This window comes from Ceratotherium simum, chromosome 33, assembly GCF_057802395.1.
Source record: "Ceratotherium simum simum isolate JZ-2026a chromosome 33, ASM5780239v1, whole genome shotgun sequence".
Taxonomy (NCBI): domain Eukaryota; kingdom Metazoa; phylum Chordata; class Mammalia; order Perissodactyla; family Rhinocerotidae; genus Ceratotherium; species Ceratotherium simum.
This window is the reverse complement of record NC_141932.1, coordinates 6765951-6787695: the sequence shown is the minus strand read 5'-3', so window position 1 is coordinate 6787695 and position 21745 is coordinate 6765951. Positions and strand designations below refer to the sequence as shown.

The following is a 21745-nucleotide window of genomic DNA, read 5'->3' as shown; positions in this document are numbered from 1 at the left end:
AAGTAGGAGAGGCAGGTGCAGGAATTGGAACTCAGCTCTGTCTGTCTCAAAAGCCCATTCCCTTTCCAGAAAATCCTTTGAAGCTTCCCCCATCAAACCCCACAGTGATGAAGGTGTTTCCTTGTCTCGGGCATTGTTCTATGGAAAGGAGCAAAGAAGGATCTAGTGAGAGTATTAGTTATCTATTGCTGTGTAACAATATTACCACAAATTTCGTGGCTTGAGGAATACACCTTTATTATCTTATCATTTCTGTGGGCCAGGAATCCAGACACAACCTAGCAGGATCCTCTAGGTGCTGCAGTCAAGGTGTCAACGATGGCTGGGGTCTAATCCAAGAGCTTGACTGGGGAAGGATCTACTTCTGAGCTGCAATGTAATTCTGACACTAACTGCCTGGAGTTAGCACAGATTTCATGGTTTAAGCACACAGTGTTCACAAGAGTATCCTTACTTTAGACACCAGCTGTAAGTTCAGGTGTTCCCAGGCCACCTACACTTCTGACCAACTGCCTAAAAATTTGTAGGTTCCCACTATACCCCTCAAATTCAATAATTTTTGCTAGAACCACTCTAAGAATTCCATAAAGTGCCATACTTATGACTATAATTGTATTAGAAAGGATACAAATCAGAACCAGCTAAATGAAGAGGCACATAGGGTGGAGTCTGGGAGTGTCCCAAAAGGGAAGCTTCCTATATTCTCAGGATGTGTCACCCTTCCAGCACATCAAAGTGTGTCACCAACCAGGAAGCTCCCCCGAGCCTCACTGTCCAGTTTTCATTGGTATTTCTTCACGTAGATATAGTTGATTGAATCACTGTCCACAGGACTGAATCTATCTCCAGCCTCCCTTTGTTTCCCAGTGGTCAGGCTGATATCTCTGGGCTCATAGTCCTAACCCTCTAATCACATGGTTGGTCTGCCTGGCATGATCAGACCCCCCATCCTGGGTCATATCATTGGCATATTACTCTATGTAAATGATACCTCTCACTTTTAAAAAATAATTTTTTAAAAGAAGGAAACAAGTCTTTATTGGAAATTTGAGGAAAGGGATCCCCATTTGCCTGGTCCCCCAAGGGACCTCTGTCCCACTGTCCATTCCCTTGTCAGAAGTTCTTTCTTCCAGGCTCCAGATCTTCTCCTGGCTATGTCTTAAGGACCGAGTACACACAGGTTTCCAGAGGCTGCTTCCTCTGGCTGGAAGGGCCCTCACGTAGGGCTTTGGTGTCTAGCTCAACATAAGTCACTCCATGGGGTTCTTCAGCTCCTGAGGCCTGAAATCCTTCATCCTGGAGGTAAGCACGGAGAAAAGGATCAGGTATTCCAGGGAGGAATATATGATTGTGAAAATTTAACAATCATAATAATAATGTGGCAGACAGCTTTCCAAGATAACTCCCAAGAGACTCCTACACTTAAAGACTTTGTTAGGTCTCCTCCCCTCTTGAGTGTTGGCTGGACCTAGCGACTTGCATCTATCAAAAGAATTAGCAAGACAATACAGAAAAAGAAATTGGATGTCATATCAAAGACTAGGTTGTGAAAGACGGTGAGTTCCATCTTGCCTCACTACTCTTCCTCTCCCTAGCTCATGCTGATGAAGCCAGCTGCCATGTTATGAGCTGCCCTATGGAGAGGCTCATGCGGCCATCACGGTCTCTGGCCAACAGCCAGCAAGGAACTGAATCCTGCCAACAACCTCCTGAGTGAGTGTGGAAGCAAATCCTCTTCTACTTAAGCCCTAACCAGCCCTGGCCAACACCTTAATCACAGCTCTGTGAGACCTGGAGTGAGAGGATCCAGCCAGGGACACCCAGATTCCTGGCCTACAGACACTGTGAGATAATAAATGTTGCTTTAAGCCGCTACATTTTGGAATGATGTGCTATGCAGTGATAGATAATTCATACATACAACTATCAAAATAAATGTGAATATGAAATGACCAGAATAAGCAAATCCACAGGGGCAGAAAGCAGGTTAGTTATTGCCAGGAACTGGGGGTTGTGGGGGCTAGTGAATTGGGAGCAACTGCTAAAAGGGTGTGGCATTTCCTTCGGGGGTGATGAAAATGTTCTGGAACTAGATAATGGTGATTGTTGCACAACATTGTGAATGGACCAAATGTCACTGAATTGTACATATTAAAATAGAGAATTTTATGTTATGGCATTTTGCCACAATTTTTTAAAAGTTGGGAAAATTCCACGGGAATGATGGTGGCATCATGGTGGAATAAGTTGTTCCCTTTGTCTCTCCCCTCTAAATTACAACCAGGAGAGCATGGATTGACTAACAAAGGACTCCTTGCACAGCACACCAGAATGAGAAATCCATGCAGCTATACATCAGAAGATGGGGGGGCTGGATCCCCAGGAAGCACTGGAACTAAGGAAGTGGCCCCCTCCCCTTCCCTGGTGGCAGTGATCGAGGCCTGGATCCTCACACAGAGGCAGGCATGACTGTGAGTGGAGGCAGGGGCAGCCCAGCCCACAGGCAAATGCTTTTGGAGTGGTAGCCGTGCCCGTGGGAACACCCATTGTGCCATGGCAGCCCTGCCCATGCCAATACTCCACACTGAGTGGAACAACTCAGCCCCCACGAAGGCAGCCCACCTGCCAAGTGCAGTGCCAGCCTTCAAAAAGTTGCCCTGCACACTGAGCACAACAGCCTATGGGACTTGCCCACTGAGTGCAGTGCCCAGGCCACAGGAAGATGCTCTGCCCATCAAATGTGGCCCACCAAGTGGCAGCAGCTCAGCACACATGAAGGTGCCCCACCCACTGAGCAGAGCAGACTGTGGGACACACCCATGTGTGCAGCACCAGCCCATGTGAGTGTGACCTGCTGAGCGACTGTGGCCAGCCCGCAGGAACACAGAGTGGCTCAGCCAGCACAACTACCAGCAGGGGGAGTGGGATCAGAAAACACAGCTCCTGCCCCCCTAGAGGTGGCACGTGGAATCTGGGACCTGATACTACCACAAATGCTCCGGCAGGGGATCAATTCATCAAACACCATGAAGAACTACAGTAACACAGCAGAACAGACGGAAAATGACAAGTCTCCAGAAACCAAACCTGAAGTCACAGAAGATTACAATCTAAATGACAGAGAATTCAAAATAGTTGTCATAAACAAACTCAACAAGTTACAAGAAGACACAGAAAGACAGTTCAATGAGCTCAGGAGTAAAATTAATGAACACAAGGAATACGTCACCAAAGAGACTGAAGCCCTTAAAAAAACTATACAGAAATTCCGGATATGCAGAACACAATTAATGAGATAAAAAATAATGTAGGAACCATAAAAAATAGAGCAGATCTTGTGGAGGACAGAGTTAGTGAATTAGAAGACACAAATGCAGAAATGCTTCAGGTGGAGGAGGAGAGAGAGCTAAGATTTTTTTTGAAAAAAAAAACAAGAAATTCTTCGAGAAATGTCTGACTCGATTAGGAAAAGTAGCACAAGGATTACAGGTATACCAGAGGGCAAAGGGAGGGAGAAAGGAGCAGAGAGCTTGTTCAAAGAAATAGTAGCTGAGAACTTCCCAAATCTGGGGAGAAATTGAACCTACAAGTACATGAGGCCAATAGAACTCCTGATTACATCAATACAAAAAGACCTTCTCCAAGGCATATAATAGTAAAACTGTAAAAGTCAATGACACAGAAGAAAAATTAAGGGTAGCAATAGAGAAGAAAATAACCTACAAAGGAATCCCCATCAGGCATTCATCATATTTCTTAGCAAAAACTACACAAGCTAGGAGAGAGTGGAATGATATATTCAAAAAACTGGAAGACAAAACTATCAGCCAAGAATACTCTATCTAGTGAAATTATCCTTCAGATACAACAGAGAAATAAAACCTTTCCCAAACAAACAAAAGCTGATGTAGTTCATCGCCACTAGACCTGCCTTACAAGAAATGATGAAGGGCGCCCTCCTACCTGAAACACAAAGGCAAAAGTTTACAAAGCTTTGAGCGAGGAGATAAATAGACAGACAAAATCAAAAAATTGCATCTGTCTATCAGAATAAGTTAGCAAACACTTAATTATAACATAAAAGATAAAGAGGAGGAAAGCATCAAAAATAACTATAAACACTTCAATTTAGTCACAAACTCATAACACAAAAAAGAATAATTTGTGACAACAATAACTTAGAAGTGGAAGAGGAAAGGGATGGAACCTGCTTAGACTGACGGAGACAAGAGGCTTTCAGAAAATGGACTGTCTCACATATGAGATCTTTTATAAAAACCTCATGGTAACTACTAAACAAAAAATCAGAGCAGAGCCACAAATCACAACTAAAGAGAAAACCATCACAGAAAACCACGGAACTGAAATGGCAGTCAGAAAGACAGGGGAAAAGAAACAATGGAAATATGGAACAACTGGAAAACCAGAGATAAAATGGCAGTATTAGGCCCTCATATATCAATCACTCTAAATGTAAATAGATTGAAGTCTCCAATCAAAAGACACAGAGTGGCAGGTTGGGTTAAAAAAACAAGACCCAGGGCTGGCCCGGTGACGTAGTGGTTAAGTTCACATGTTCTGCTTCAGCGGCCTGGGGCTCGCAGGTTTGGATCCTGGGCCCAGACCCATGCACTGTTTATCAACCCGTGCTGTGGCAGGTGTCCCACAGATAAAGTAGAGGAAGATGGGCACAGATGTTAGTCCAGGGCCAATCTTCCTCAGCAAAAAGAGGAGGATTGGTAACAGATGTTAGCTCAGGGCAAAACTTCGTCACCAAAAAACAAACAAACAAACAAGACCCAACAATATGATGCCTCCAGGAAACACATCTTCGCTCTAAAGACAAACACAGGCTCAGAGTGAAGGGATGGAAGATGATACTCCAAGCAAATGGCAAGCAAAAGTAAGCAGGTATTGCCATAGTCATATCAGACAAAGCAGACTTCAAGATAAAAAAGACAACGAGAGACAAAGTGGGATGGTATATAATGATAAAAAGGACATTCCACCAAGAGGACATAACACTTGTGAATATATATGCACCTAATACAGGAGCACCAAAGTACATAAAGCAACTATTAACAGACCTGAAAGGAGAAATTGACAGCAACACAATAATAATAGGGGACCTCAAAAATCCACTTACATCACTGGATAGATCATCAAGACAGAAAGTCAACAAGGAAATAGTGGCCTCAAATGAAACACTAGACCAGCTGGATTTAATAAGTATATACAGAACATTCCATCCAAAAAGAGCAGAATACACATTCTTCTCAAGTGCACATGGAACATTCCCAAAGATAGACCATATACTGGGAAACAAGGCAAGACTCAATAACTTTAAGAAGATCGAAATAATATCAAGCATCTTTTCCAACAACAATGCTATGAAACTAGAAATTAAGTGCAAGAAAAAAAGCTTGGAAAGACACAAATATGTGGAGACTAAACAACATGTGACTGAACAACCATTGGATCAATGAAGAAATCAAAAAATGCCCGGAGACAGGGGCCGGCCCGGTGGCGCAAGCAGTTGAGTGTGCATGCTTTGCTGCGGCGGCCCAGGGTTCGCCAGTTTGGATCCCGGGCGCGTACCGATGCACCGCTTGGCAAGCCATGCTGTGGCGGCGTCCCATATAAAGTGGAGGAAGATGGACACGGATGTTAGCCCAGGGCCAGTCTTCCTCAGCAAAAAAAGAGGAGGATTGGCAGATGTTAGCACAGGGCTGATCTCCTCACACACACACACACACACACACACACAAATACCCGGAGACAAATGAAAATGAAAACACAACATACAAAACCTTATGCAATCCAGCTTAAGAGGGAAGCATGTAGTAATACAGGTCTACCTCAAGAAACAGGAAAAATCTCAAATAAACAGTTTAACACTATACCTAAAATAACTAGGAAAAGAAGAACAAATGAAGCCCAAAGTCAATAGAGGGAAGGAAATAATAAAAATCGGAGCAGAAATAAATGAAATAAAAACTAAAAAAATAATAGAACAGATCAGTGAAACTAAGAGCCGGTTCTTTAAAAAGATAAACAAAATTGACAAACTCTTAGCCAGACTCACTAAGAAAAAAAGAGAGAAGGCTCAAATGAATAAAATCAGAAATGAAAAAGGAGAAATTACAATGGATACTACAGAAATACAAAGGATTATAAGAGAATACTCTGAAAAACCATACACCAACAAATTGGATAACCTACAAGAAATGGATGATTTCTTAGAAGCATACAACCTTCCAAAACTGAATCAAGAAGAAACAGAGAATTTGAATAGAGCAATCACAAGTAAAGAAATTGAAACAGTAATCAAAAACCTCCCCAAAAACAACAGTCCAGGACCAGATGGCTTCCCTGGTGAATTCTACCAAACATTCAAAGAAGATTTAACACCTATCCTTCTCAAACTTTTCCAAAAATTTGAAGGGGATGGGACACTTTCAAACTCATTTTACAAGACCAACATTACCCTGATACCAAAATCAGACAAGGACAACACAAAAAATGAAAATTGTAGGCTAATAATGCTGATGACCATAGACACAAAAATCTTCAACAAAATATTAGCAAATTGAATACAACAATACATTAAAAGGATCATACACCACGATCAAGTGGGATTTATTCCAGGGACACAAGGATGGTTCAACATCTGCAACTCAATCAATGAGATACACTACATTAACAAAATGAAGAATAAAAATCACTTGATCATCTCAATAGACACAGAAAAAGCACTTTATAAGATTTAGCATCCATTTATGATAAAAACTCGCAATAAAATGGGTATAGAAGGAAAGTACCTCAATGTAATAAAGGCCATATATGACAAACCTACAGCAAACATCATACTCAATAGTGAAAGACTGAAAGCTATTCCTCTAAGAACAGAAACAAGACAAATATGTCCACTCTCACTACACTTATGTAACATAGTACTTGAAATCCAAGCCAGAGCAAATGGGTAAGAAAAAGAAATAAAAGGGATCTAAATTGGAAAGGAAGAAGTAAAACTGTCACTGTTTGTGGATGACACGATTCTATATGCAGAAAACCCTAAAGAATCCACCATAAATCTATTAGAAAAAATTGACGAATACAGTAGAATTGCTGGGTACAAAATCAACATACACATACCATTCACATTTCTGTACACTAACAATGAACTAACAGAAAGAGAAATCAAAAATACAATCCCATTTACAATCACAACAAAAAGAATAAAATATCTTGAATAAATTTAACCAAGGAGGTTAAAGACGAATACACTGAAAGCTATAAGACATTACTGAAAGAAACTGAAGAAGACACGAGGAAATGCAAAGATATTCCATGCTCATGGATTGGAAGAATAAACATAGTTAAAATGTCCATATTATCTAAAGCAATCTATAATTCAATGCAATCCCAATCAGAATCCCAATAACATTTTTCATGGAAATAGAAGAATCCTAAAATTTATATGGAACAACAAAAGACCCTGAATAGGCAAAGCAATCTTGAGAAAAAAGAAGAAAGTTGGAGGTATCACACTCTCTGATTTCAAAATATATTACAAAGCTATAGTAATCAAAACAGCATGGTACTGGCACAAAAACAGACATGCAGATCAATGGAAAAGAATTGAAAGTCCAGGGCAGTGCACACGCTCCGCTGTTGGCGGCCTGGATTCGGATCCCGGGCACGCACCAATGCACTGCTTCTCCGGCCATGCTGAGGCCACGTCCCACATACAGCAACTAGAAGGATGTGCAGCTATGACATTCAACTATCTACTGGGGCTTTGGGGAGAAAATAAATAAATAAATAAAAGTCTTTAAACCAGCAAAAAAAAAAAAGAATTGAAAGTCCAAAAGTAAACCCACACATCTATGGACAGCTAATTTTCAACAAAGGAGCCAAGAACACACAATGGAGAAAGGAAATTCTCTCCAATAAATGGTGTTGGGAAAACTGGACAGCCACATGCAAAAGAATGAAAGTAGACCATTATCTTACACCAGACACAAAAATTAACTCAAAATGGATTAAAGACCTGAATGTAAGACCTGAAACCATAAAACTCCTAGAAGAAAACATAGGCAGTATGCTCTTTGAAATCAGTCTTATCGGTATCTTTTTGAATATCATGTTTCCTCAGGCAAGGGAAACAAAAGAAAAACTTAAAAAATGGGACTATATGAGACTAAAAAGCTTCTGCACGGCAAAGGAAATCTTGAACCAAATGAAAAGACAACCCACCAACTGGGAGAAAATATTTACAAATCATATGTCCGATGAGGAGTTAATATCCAAAATATATAAAGATGTCATATAACTCAACAACAAAAAAATGAACAACCTGATCAAAAACTGGGCAGAGGATATGAACAGTCATTTTTCCAAAGAAGATTTACAGATGGCCAAGAGGGACATGAAAAGATGTTCAACACCACTAATTATTAGGGAAATTCAAATCAAAACTACAATGAGATATCACCTCACACCCATCAGAATGGCTATTATTAAAAAGACAAGAAATAACAAGTGTTAGAGAGGATGTGGAGAAATGGAACCCTCATACACAGCTGGAGGGAATGCAAAGTGGTACAGCCACTATGGAAAACAGATGGAGATTCCTCAAAAAAATAAAAATAGAAACACCATAGGATCCAGCTATTCCACGTCTGGGTGTTTATCCAAAGAACATTAACTCAATAATTCAAAAAGATATATGCACCCCTATGTTCATTGCAGCAATATTCACAATAGCCAAGACTTGGAAGCAACGTAAGTGCCCATCAACAGATGATTGGATAAAGAAGATGTGGTGTATATATACATATATATATATATACACACACACACAACTGAATACTACTCAGCCATAAAAAAGAGAAAATCATGCCATTTGCAACTATGTGGATGGACCTTGAAGGTGTTATGCTAAGCGAAATAAGTGAGACAGTGAAAGACAAATACCATATGATTTCACTCACATGTGGAAGATAAACACACACATAGATACAGAGAACAGATTGGTGGTTACCAGAGGGGAAGCAGGTGGGCAGAGGGTAGAAGGGGTAAAGGGGACATATGTATGGTGACAGATGGAAACTAGACTTTTGGTGGTGAACACGTGCAGTCTATACAGAAGCTGAAATATAAAGATGTACACCTGAAATTTACATAATGTAATAAACAAAAGTGACCTCAATAAGATTTAAAAAATTGAATTGTAAAGGAAAAAAACGTGCTACTCTCAGTAACTGTTACCAATAACTGATGCAAGGTCTACTACGTGGTGTACATTGTGGTAAGTGCTTTACCAAGAGATCTTACTATACTTTCGCAATGGCACCAAAAGGTAATGTATATTATCCCCACTGTCCAGATGAAGAAACTGAGGCTCAGGGTGGGACAGTCACTTGCCCGAGGTCACACAGACAGTTATAATAATAATAGCTTCGAGTTACTGAATGCTTACTCCATGCCTGGAATCCTACTGATCATTCTCTGAGCTCATTAAACCATCCCATTAATCCTATGAGGAAGGCGGTGTAACGTCCCATTGTACAGATGGGGAAATGTCCTCAGAAAGGACAAGTCATGGGATGAAGATCCCATGGCCAGAGAAGGCGTAGAAGAGTTCAGACCAGTTTCTCCTGAAATGCAGAGGAAGGGTTGGGGGTGGATGACAGCAAAGGCCTGGACCATTGACAAAATCAGAGAGGGAGTGATGGAGACCCTGGAATGAGGGAGGGGCTGACGGGGAATTGCCAACATGGAAACTCACCAAGTCAGACGAGCAGCTCCTCATAGCTGTAGATGCGTCTAGGAGAGAAAAGATTCTGCTGTTGCTTCATCTCCAGCTCCGGGGGTCATCTCTACTCACACACACACACACACGTATATTCACACATATACACGCACACATGTGTGCACACACTAACACATGCATGCATGCAATACTCACATGCATGCTCACATATACACACTCACACATACTCCTGAGCACACAAACATGCAAACCACATGTGCACATACAACATATACTCATATACACACAAATATACACACAACTACACACACACAAGCTCACACAACCCATGCACTCATTTGTGCACTGCTACATGCATACACATGTTCACATGTATACATACATACCAGCACACTTACACGTGCAGACTCACATATGCACATTCAAATACACATGCTCACATGCACACAAACAGCATCCACATGTGCACACACATACATGTACCCACCACCACTTTCTTTCCTAGATTGATTACTTGTCACCAATTCTTCAGGTTTCTTAGAAGAGCAGGAGCTAAGAGAGAAAAAATGAAGCATTGGAGATAAAGGTAATTAGAGAGAGAAATCAAGATCATTGTGGGTAGGTGGAGGTGAGATGCAAAGCAAGGTCATCTGTAAACCAAAGTCTCTCCCAGTTTGTATGCCCCACCCTAGGGTCTCCCAGTCATTCAGATGCTCAGGGAAGTCTTGAGAGGTGAAGGGAGGAGGTGGTTGGGGGCAATGTGGTCCAAGAGGAAAGAATCCAAAGAAAGAACATTGAAGGAGAAGTGGAGGACAATTGACAAAGGAAGAAAGAGCATGGAGAGAAGCTTGAGATGGTCACTGGAGCTGGTCTGGGGCACGTAAAAGGTGGAAGTAAGAAGGTTAAGCAGTCCAGGAAACGTTGGAGGAAGAGTTAAATATTGGCTGATGGGATTCTCTGAGTGGCTCTACCTTATGCTCTTCTTGTTAGGAGCTGCCCCTGGGGATAAAAAAAAAAGAGAAGGGAAAGGATTAACCATGTGGTAGTAGCTTCCTCATGCTGTTTCTCCCATTCCCCCAAGAAGATTTCACCATCGTTTTCCTGAACTCACCACACCAGGTGTATTTGTAGATGAGGAAGGATGCAAGGAGGAAGAGGAAGGCAAAGATGACAATGAGGATGATTCCAGTGGTCCCTGGTGAGAGGAGAGCAGGTAAGAGGTCCAGCTTGTTTCCTGAGACATGTTCTGATGCCTACATATGTCTACCATTGACTGAGTTCCTATTAGGTGCTGGAGATCTCACTACATTTCTCTCATCCTCACAGATATCCTGGGAGGGAGATAGAATGATGCCCATTTTGCAGATGCAGAAGCTGAGGGTCAGAGAGTTGAAGTAAGATTTCCAAAGTCACCCAACTGAGGAGTAAGCAGAGCTGTGACTCTAACCTTACCCACCTCGAAAGATCTTGCATTGACCCACAACCTTCAGGCATCATCAAAATATAGAAAAATATCTTACCACCTCACAAGGAAGTCTCATCCCACGTTTGAAGACTCTGGGTCCCAGGAAACTCTTCTCTTACCTAGTCTTGTTCCTGCTATCTCAGGAGACTTTCCTTCAGTTTTATCCGGAAGACGAAATTCTTGAGTTAAAAAAAAAAAATCACATGTCAGAATGGCTATAATTAACAAGACAAAAAATAACAAATGTTGGAGAGGATGTGGAGAAAAGGGAACCCTCATACACTGCTGGAGGGAATGCAAACTTGTGCAGCCACAATGGAAAAGAGTGTGGAGATTCCTCAAAAAATTAAAAAAAGAAATACCACACGATCCAGCTATCCCACTACTGGGTATTTAACCAAAAAAACTTGAAATCAACAATTCAAGGAGATTTAAGCATCGCTATATTCCTTGCAGCGTTATTCACAATAGCCAAGATGTAGAAGCAAACTAAGTGCCCATCAAGGGACGAATGGATAAAGAAGATGTGGTATATCTATACAATGGAATACTACTCAGCCATAAAAAAAGACAAAATTGTCCCATTTGCAACAACATGGATGGACCTGGAGGGTATTATGTTAAGCAAAATAAGCCAGAGACAGACAAATACCGTATGATTTCACTCATATGTGGATGATAAACAAACATGGATAAACAGAACAGATTAGTGGTTACCAGAGGGGAAGAGGGTGGAGGGAGGGTGAAAGGGGTAAAGGGGCACATGTGTATGGTGACAGATAAAAATTAGACTATTGGGGGTGAGCATGAGGCAGTCTATACAGAAACTGATGTATAATAAAGTACACCTGAAATTACATAATGTTATAAACCAGTAAGACCTCAATAAAATAATTTTTAAAAAAGAACACAACACACAGGATGTCACAAAATTGTACACTTATTGAGTTGCCAAATAAATGGTCTGATCAGAAAAAGAAATCAAGTTACAGAAAACAATCACAATATTATACCATGGATATGTAATTTTAAAAATTCTATACATTATTTACAAAGTTGTACCCGTATACTAAAAATGTAAAAACATGCACAGAAATGGTAACATCAAGTTCAGGGTAGAAGTTTCCACCGAGAAGAGGCAAAATAATGGGAATAGTGTTGGGAGGGAAAAAGGACTTTCTATCTTTATTTGTGGAAAGAAAATAACTTGGGGCAAAAATGACTAGATGTGAGCAAGTGTGACTCTGGGTGGTGGATGTGTGACTGTTATTTTATTATTATTTCTATTAGGTAGTATTTTTCAAATTTCTCAAAAGAAATTCTTATCATATACATGATATATATTATATATTTTATATAATATTATACATAGGAGATATATACATATAGGATATTATATTTGGGTGTATATATATATATATTTCCTATTGGTTATGTTTCTCTGGAGAACCTTGGCTAATACAGCCAGGCAGGAGAATTATCTTAAATCAGATATGGCTGTGGTTCCCAAAACAAGTGGACTATCTTGGCCATTTTCTGTAGTCAGGCTTCACTAAGCTCCGCTGATGTGACGTGCTCACCCCATTGCTCTTCATTGCCTTTACCATTTACAATTGTGTTGACCCTGCCTCTTGGATTTGACCAAACCAGAAGTGGACCCTTAAGATGAAGACTCCCTCCTTCAGCTCTGTCCTTCAAAGAAGGCAGCAGGACTGCCTGTGAAGTTCACAGTGCACCTGACCACTTTTCTCCTCTGTTCCCTGTGGTACCGCTTTCAGTTCTTCACTTTCTGTCCCACAATCTTAGCCTCCATCTCATAGCCACCATCAGGAAGTGGGGTGCTATTTATCACGGCTGCCTCCTGTCAGTTCAGCCCTCCCTGCCAGCTGCGTGCTGCTTTCTGCAGAACCAGAGACCATATAGATCTTGTTCAAAGCTCAGAAATGATGGATAAACCCCATGAACCATCAGATTCCTAGCACCTGGCCCTGAAGAAATCAGAGTGGGAAACTGCAGATAGATTAAACTTTGGAATAAAGGGGTGGGGGGTAGAAAACACACAAGTGACCTTAAAAGAAGACGAATGATGCCAAGTTAGGTAACCAGTATCATTATTAAAGGTTTCTTGAATAGCCACTGGCTGGAGGCACATATTTTAAGTAATTAGAGGCTTCAGGGATTGGAGAAGAGTATGGTTTCCATCCTTCAAGTCCCTGCCAAGAACTCTGGTGTCTTACTGGAAACTAGTCAACGCACCTACAGCAGAGTTTCTCAAGTTTGGCACTATTGACATTGGGGCTGGATAATTGTGGAGTTCCTGTGCATTGTAGGATGTTTTGCAGCATCCCCCGTCTCTACCTACTGGATTCCAGGAGCAGCACCCCCATCCCCAGGTGTGGCTGTGAAAAATGTCTCCGGACATTGTCATACATCCACAAAATGGCCCTTGGTTGAGAACCAATGGTCCATCTGACTTCAGAACCTGTTTTCATACCCTATACTGCCTTCAAGATCCTGGCGTTTCTCAAGGACCTTGAATCCTTGAATCCTTGTTCCATGTGCCTTTTGGAAATTCTGGGATCTTTGGTTACTGCCCTGTGAGTTATGGTTGGTCCTCATATCAATATTAGGGGATTCAGCCCCCATCCAGGATGATGCCTGGTTCCTCCTGGCCTCTCTTCCTCTCTGTCCTGAACAAACTCAATCCTCAAAAACAGCCCTTGTACACAAGGGTCAAAAAACATCCCTTCAGAAACAAGCAAACAGAACCCTTGTGCACCGTTGGTGGGAATGTAGAATGGTGCAGCCACTGTGGAAAATGGTACAAAGGCTCCTCAAAAAATTAAAAATAGAACTACCATACGATCCAGCAATTCCACTTCTAAGTCTACAGCCAAAAGAATTCAAAGCAGGGTCTCTAAGTAATATCTGTTCATCCACGTTCATAGCAGCATTATTCACAACAGCCAAAAAGTGGAAGCAACCCTAGCGTCCATCAAAATGTGGTGTATACAGGCAATACAATATTATTCAGTCTTAAGAAGGAAGGAAGTCCAGTTACATGCTATGACATGGATGAACCTTGAGAACATTATTCTCAGTGAAATAAGCCGGACACAGAAAGACAAATACTGTATCATTCCACTTATATGAGAATCTAGAGTAGTCAAATTCATAGCGATGGAAAGTGGAATGGTGGTTGCCAGCGTCTGAGGGAAAGGGAAGGGGGAGCTGTTGTTTACTTGGGACAGATGTTCAGTTTTGCAAGATGAAGAGAGTTCTGGAGATGGTTGGTGGTGATAGCTGCACAACAATGTGAATGTACTTAACACTACTGAACTGTGCACTTAAAAATGATTAAGATGGTAAATTTTATGTTATGCATTTTTACCACGATTTTTAAAAATTATTCTTTTCAAAAAAGAAAGAAAGAAAAGGCTAGGCAGGAAATGAAAAGTTCAACTTGGTGGAGCTAAAGGGCAAGAGTGGTAGAGTATGAAAGAAAATGAAACAGATCTTTCTGGAAAGGTATTCCCTGGGCCCTTTTTTATTCTCTCTCCTCCTCTGCCCTCTTGCTGGAACCTCCTTCTGCATAACTCCAGGAGGTGTCATTCACACTTTAGTCTGAATGAATTGTGCTCCATCCAGAGATATGCATGACTTTGTGGCTATATCTTATTCTCCTAGTGGGGGCCAGGTATTACAAATTCTTCCCCCAAGCCGGGCCCCCTCAGGGCACATCTGGTCATCCATGGTGGGAAGCCCACTGCCCAGCCTCCTTTTATGTGATTCTCACCATCCACACTCCCTCTCTTAGCAGAAGGTCCTGTCCACTATTCCAAAGGATCCTGGCTCTAACTCAGTTCTTCCCAAATGAGTTTTCCAAGCTCCAGAGTCTTGTAGGGACGGAATCACCCTCCAGTGCACTCCAGGTCACGGAACCTCAGCTGGCAGATGATCCAGCTATAGTTCTCCCGATGGTAAAAACCTTACCTGTCACCCAGATCACAAGATGATCACTGGGCTCTGAGGCCCAGAAAGGAGCCCTTGTCTGGTAGTAGACACAGCTGTAGTTCCCAGTGTCATTGACTGTCACATTCTGAAGGGAGAAGTCTGTCTTCTTCCCTGCTGGACCCTGGAGCTGGATGGGCATTGAACTTCCTGCCTTCAGCAGAGCAAACATTACAGGCCCCAAAAAATTGTCTGGCAGCTGGCATGTAAGGGTCACCTTTTCTCCTGTGGTCACCTTACCCCTTTGGTGGGCTTGGAGGGAAGGTTTAGGAGAATCTCCTGTAAGAGAAGGGAGGCTCTGAGGTCATGGGGAGAAGCCTGGGGTCCCCCACTCACCTGTGCTCTCCTGGCAGGGGGTTCCCATGGAGTGTGGGGAATGACAGATACCTCATCTCACCCTCTTTCAGCTCTGACTCCAGGAATGATATTCTACCTCCTCTCAGCCTTGGATAAAGCCAAGATAATCAACTCTGTTCCTGTCTTTCTCCATCTCCCTCCCCAAGTTCACTGGAGATGAGACCCCCTGGCCTCTCTCTTCCTCTGGTTCCTCCCTCATCCCCTGTCCCTAGGAAGAGTATGTGCCATTCTGAGACCCCCTCCTCACCTGTCACCAGCAGTAAAAGAACATCACTGGGCTGTGAGCTCCTGTGGGGGTTCCCTCTTCTGTGGTATTCACAGGTATACTCTCCAGTGTTACTGTTTCTTAGATCAGTGAGGTGAAATTCACCCAGAACCACTGTGGAATCAGGTGACTGCAAGGACTCCAAAGGAGTTCCTCCCTTTCTGAGAACAAAGTTTACACCCTTGGTAGGAGTCCAGCATCGCAGTCTCACGTTACTCCTGGCGGGTACCACTGAGCTGGGCCAGGCACCGAGAGAGGGCTTGGGAAGTGACCCTGGAAGGAGGCAGAGTCCAGGCTGGATTTGATTCACTCACCTGCTCTCAGGAAGCCCATTTACAGAAGAGAAAGGAAAGTGGGGCCTTTGGGATGAAGGATCAAGGAGGGTTTAGTTGAAGAAACACTCACTATCTCCTCTTATGTTTCCTTGGCCAACACACAGCCCTGCAAAAGAATGGTCCATGAGACATATGCGCCTGCCTGGAGCCTACACCATCACCTGCCCTGATCCCGGAGGGACCTCCCCAGTGGCTCTTGCTGAGAAGAGACCGCTTATCATCATATTCACCAGCAGTCCCAGCCTCCTCCCCAAGAACCCATTTGGCATCAGCGTCCATTTGCTATATTAGTTCCTGTGGCTGCTGTAGCAAATGAACACAAACTTAGTGGCTTATAACAACACAAATTTATTGTCTTGTGGTTCTGTACATTAGAAAAATCCAACAACATGGCTCTCACTGGCTAAAATCAAGATGTCAGCAGAGCTGTGTTCCTTCTGGGGGCTCCAGGGAAGAATCCATTTCTTTGTCTTTTCAGCTTCTGAGGCCGCCTGTGTCCCTTGGCTTGTGGGCTCTTCCTCTGTCTTGAGAACCAGCACTGGTTGGTCGAGTTGACTTCCTCTTCTGCCTCTTTTTACTACTTTAAGGACCCCTGTGATTACATTCAGACCACCCAGACCAACCAGGATAAGTTCCCTACTTTAAGGTCAACTGATAAGCAAATTTAATTCCATCTGTCACCTTACTTCTCCTTTGCCAGGTAAAGGAACATATCCACGGCTTCCAGGAGTCAGGACGTGGACATCTTTGTGGGGCCCACCACACAGTCTCCTAATTATTTCTCACAGCGTCCCACTTCACCATCCCAGGTTCCTTTCCCTGCACGATGCCCCCAGGATTTTGTATGGCCCTGCTATTTTTCTCCAGAACCTACCCCTTTCTCCCCAGAATCCATCCTTTATCCATCTTATTCTTCTGTGGTATCCTGTGATGTCACCTCTAGATTTCACAGTGGAGGAGAGGACAAAGACCTGATTCCTGATCATCTCTGTCACCCTAAGAGTGTCACCCAGGGTGTCTCTGGTGTGTGTTAACATTGTAGATGGCAGAGGACCCATCCCTTCCCCTGGTGCCACAGCATCTAGAGTGTGACAGACATCAACTATGACAAAAACCATCTGGCTGGGAAAAAAAACACTTGGGTTTTAACGACACCTATTATTCCTGATGCTCTTGGGTGCATAAGATATCTGGAGTCACTAAAATTTAACCCTTGAAGACAGAGACTACATTCTCAGTGCTTAGAACAGAGCCTAGATTTTGGCAAATATTCAGTAAATACGTGTTGACTGACTGAGTTTAAGCCTCATGTAAAGACAGTCGTTTGCAAAGATTTTTGAAGCTCCAGAGATAAGGATGATTTCTCAAATTCCCTCCATACGTGTAGCAGCTCCCTCCCAACTCCACGTCATGACCATCTACATCAACTGAGAGGTGGGGAGAGAGGTAGGGAGATCCCTGCCTTATGATAAGGGGCATATAGTTGCTGAAAACTTTGTCCTGAGATACTTCCTTTGCCCTGAGATATTTCTCTCTGCTGTGATAGAGCGGACTGAATGCATCTCTGACATTCCAATTGGCTGCGAGGAGTCTACTCAGTGCTCCAGAGTAAATCTCAAACATCTAAAATTGATATTACTTGAAAGAGTGAAGCGTTATGTTCCCCACCTTTCCCGTACTTACAGATCTACAACAAACTGACCCTAAGAAATGTGTTTCTAGACATCAATATAGGTATTCTAGTTCAATTAGCTTATAACAGTGGTTCTCTAGTGGGGACAATTTTGCCCTCCGGGGGGCGTTGGGAAATATCTGGGGCCTTTTTTTTTTTTAGCAACCTTCAAGTACATGACACCATATTGTTAACTACAGCCACCATGCTGTACATTAGATCCCCAGAATGTATTTATCTTAGAACTGGAAATTTGTTTCACCAACATCTCCCCATTTCCCCCACCCCCTAAGCCCCTGGTAACCACCCTTCTACTGTCTGTTTCTACAAGTTTGGGTTTTTTAGATTCCACATATAAGTGAGATCGTACAGTATTTGTCTTTCTCCATCTAACTTATCTCACTTAGCATAATGCCCTCAAGGTCCATCCCCATTGTTGCAAATGGCAGGATTTCCTTCTTCCTCGTGGCTGAATAATATTCCATCGTATATGTACATTTTCCTTATCCATTCATCCATTGATGGACACTTAGGTTATTTCCATGTCTTAGCTGTTGTGAATGATGCTGTGATGAACGTGAGAGTACAGATATCTCTTTCAAGATAGTGATTTTGTTTCCTTCAGATATGTGCCCAGAAGCAGAATTGCTGGATCACAAGGTAGTTCTATTTTCAATGTTTTGAGGAATTTCAATACTGTTTCCACAATGGCTGCACCAATTTACATTCCCACCAACAGTGCACAAGGTTTCCCTTTTCTCCTAGCCAACACTTATCTCTTATCTTTTTGATGACAGCCATTCTAACAGGCGTGGAGTACTTGCAACAGAGATCCTGTGGCCCACAGATCTTATCTGACTCTCTGGCCCTTTACATAAAAAGATTGCCAACATCTATTAAGATCACTGGATTCACTGTTCGCTTACCTTCCTAAGGTTTTCCCAACCATGATTCCCTTCATTCACCCTCCAAACATTTCCACCCCAAAGAATCCAAATTATGATCTTTTTAATTTCCTAGTATGGCTCAGTGGAAAATTACAGTCTTTGGAACTGTGGAGACCAGAATTTGAATTCAGCATCTCCACTTAGTAGCTGAGTGGCCTTGGCATGTCACTTCAGCTGTCAATTTCAGATTCCTCACATGCAATATGGGGATGAGAACTATTTTGCAGAATTTTTCTAAGAGATATAAAATGACTTTAGATCGTACAATGACATGAGATTAAGTAACATTGCATCTGGGTGAGAAAGTCATTCTTTTCTCAGTTCTCTCTCCATCTTGACCACATAGAAGAGTATCACAGCTGGGTGCTGGTCTCTGTTTCATTTCTTTTATTTGCTCATATCTCTTAGAAACAAGACTAGGAAGAGATGTGGCTCAGTGTCAACAGGCAGGCAGTCACACCTGACTAGAACTTAATCATATTACTTTATCTCCCCACTGGCTATGTATGGACGATTATTTTCTAGTTTGGATGAGGGATACTGCTTTTCCATTAATAGAAGTGCTTTACAGATTTACTTTTAAAATAGAGTTAAGCATGAAAATAACGATGTAAAAACTCGAGGCAATTTGAAGAAGAAGATCAGGTAGGAAAGAATACCGATGTCACATACCCAGGGCAGAATGTCATTGGGAAGTTTGGGAATGAGTGAATTTTGAAAAACAGATAGAGGGAAAATGTGTGTGAAGCACCCAATACATTCCTGCTACACAATATATACTCAGGAAGTGGAAGTTTCTATGTTTTGCGTATTGATCTGATCTTATTGCCTACTGCACAAGCCGTGCCAACTCCAGCTGCGTCCACAGCCCAACCCACTGCCGCCAGCAATGGCTCTCCCTTCTCTTCCCCCGAGACTTACCAATGCAGAACAGGATCAGCATTTGGGGTATCATGGTGGCCCCCCTAAACCTCTTCCAAGGATCTTCCTTCAGTTTTGCTGTTTGTAGTAACTCAAAATGTTCTCTTGACTCCAGAATATGCAGTTAACAGCTTTGCTCCAGGGTTTTAAACCTCCACTCTTTCATACCCACAGTTTCTTCCTCCTGGTCACAATCAGGAAATGACGACTATTTATTGCAACACGCCGTTAAGCGACTTTCCACAGGTTTGACTCACGGAGTCCTCCCAGGGCGCACAGTTCAAAGCACCCAATTCTAAGGCATAGTCATGAATCAGAGCAAAATACGTAAAAAGTTGCTACGGGGATGTCAGTAACCATTGCCCCCTTCTACACAATGACGGAATATAGCTGGAGCCATGGCAAACTAGAGTAACAGCTACATTTCTTCCTCACAAAGAAATGTTGATCTTTCTGGTCAACAGGACGTGAGGGGAAGTGATGTGGACAACTTCTGGGTTATGCCCCGGGGAACATTTGAGGGCTGGAGCTGGGACAGAGCTGATGGCAAGGAGATGAGTAGTTGCAGCGACATCAGGGAAGGAGGGAGAATCTGGGAGAATGAGAGAACGGACCCTATAAAGAAAAGGTAAGAAAAAGGGATCTTCATTTGGCGGTGTTGGGGCCCAAGGCAGGGTGTGCCAAAATATCCACAATGGCATATTGATCACTTTAAATTAAAGCTACTTGTTTTGACTTAATGTTTTGACCCTCCTCTCTGTTTCTCCTGAAAGCAGGAAATAATCTCCCATGTGAATGGTACCCTCTCCACACCAGGAGATAGAGACATCCTTATCACCAGAGCCAGGGAATTCAGGGTGAAGAAACCTGTATAAACAAACCTTGTTACTTTTACTTATTCACTACCTCAAGCCCAAACTCCACTCAAATTCCTCACTAATTACGTACCCCCAAATCTAAGTTTCTTTGTCCTGTCAAATCCTCACAAATCTATTGTTTCTTTGTGGAAAAAGATATATATACTGCCTGCTTTGTTCACTCTTTGAGTATTATTTTTATGCTCTCCTGGACAGACGTATTAAATTGGTTTTTCTCCTGTTAATCTGGTCTTGTGTCCATTTTATTATTAGTCCAGCCACAAGAACTCAAGAGGGGTAGAGGGGGAAATTTCTGTACCCCCTCAGCAGTATGGCAGAAAAGGAATTTGAAGAAGAGAAATATCCGTGATGGATTTGTAAGTTGTTTGCTGTGGGGCACAGCATGTAAACTGTCTCCTCAATATCTTCTATGAAATCTTCAGTAAAATCTGCCTCTTCATTAAATCTCTGGTGGAAAGGAGTTCTTCAGGAGAACCCAGGGAGCCATGTTCCACATCTGGTTGAGGTGTAGAGGGAATGTACAGACAACCTAGATGGTGGATTCAGATGATGAACGAGAGCTGACATGCACATGGAAAAATCTAGAAAGTTATAATCTAGTATTTTTAAAGTACTACTCTCTGAGTAGTGGAATTGTGGTCAATAATTTTTTTCCATTTTGCTTATACGGGTTTTATAAATTTGTTGAAATTGATAGGTTAATTTTATCACTTTAAATGTTTTTAGGGCCGGCCCTGTGGCTTAGCGGTTAAGTGCGCGCACTTCGCTGCTGGCGGCCCGGGTTCGGATCCTGGGCGCACACTGACGCACTGCTTCTCCAGCCATGCTGAGGCCGCGTCCCACATGCAGCAACTAGAAGGATGTGCAGCTATGACATACAACTATCTACTGGGTCTTTGGGGGAAAAAAATTAAAAAATTAAATGTTTTTAAAATTTAAGCCTTTAGAAATTTTAAGTGAGGTGCCATGGATGAGAAAAACTAAGTTTAAAAAAAGAGTGAACTCTTCTAAAGCTTAGAGTTTGGAACCAATGAATTTAAGGACAAATATAAAGATTTTCACATAAACATGCAGATAGAACACACACTTTCTTCTCGAAACCTCAGTAAAAGACAG

General features: G+C 42.3%; 1 protein-coding gene across 2 annotated transcripts; it reads right to left on the bottom strand.

Moving 5' to 3' along the window:
- Positions 1-1008: 1008 nt before the first annotated feature.
- Positions 1009-19942, bottom strand: LOC101403524 (T-cell-interacting, activating receptor on myeloid cells protein 1-like). 2 transcript variants are annotated; one of them, XM_087421189.1, is made up of 10 exons: positions 19752-19942; positions 16282-16317; positions 15859-16149; positions 15237-15533; positions 11363-11422; positions 10890-10973; positions 10750-10777; positions 10266-10330; positions 9794-9831; positions 1009-1296 (listed from the first exon to the last, which is right to left on the bottom strand). In XM_087421189.1, exons 1-10 carry the CDS (start codon positions 19783-19785, stop codon positions 1153-1155), a joined length of 1077 nt encoding a protein of 358 aa, XP_087277315.1. In that variant the 5' UTR covers positions 19786-19942; the 3' UTR covers positions 1009-1152. The 2 variants fall into 2 exon arrangements, with proteins under 2 accessions (XP_087277315.1, XP_087277316.1); XM_087421190.1 differs by lacking the exon at positions 16282-16317.
- Positions 19943-21745: the final 1803 nt, after the last annotated feature.

What these genes read in the sequence shown, in the direction of transcription:
- LOC101403524 (XM_087421189.1), bottom strand. Translation starts at nt 19,785, where the DNA reads ATGATACCCCAAATGCTGATCCTGTTCTGCATTG. An exon ending in GATAGCAGGAACAAGACTAG is followed by an intron (nt 10,974 to 11,362) that starts GTAAGAGAAGAG and finishes TCCTCTCACCAG; the next exon opens with GGACCACTGGAATCATCCTC. An exon ending in GGAGCTGCTCGTCTGACTTG is followed by an intron (nt 1,297 to 9,793) that starts GTGAGTTTCCAT and finishes GCTTACCTCCAG; the next exon opens with GATGAAGGATTTCAGGCCTC.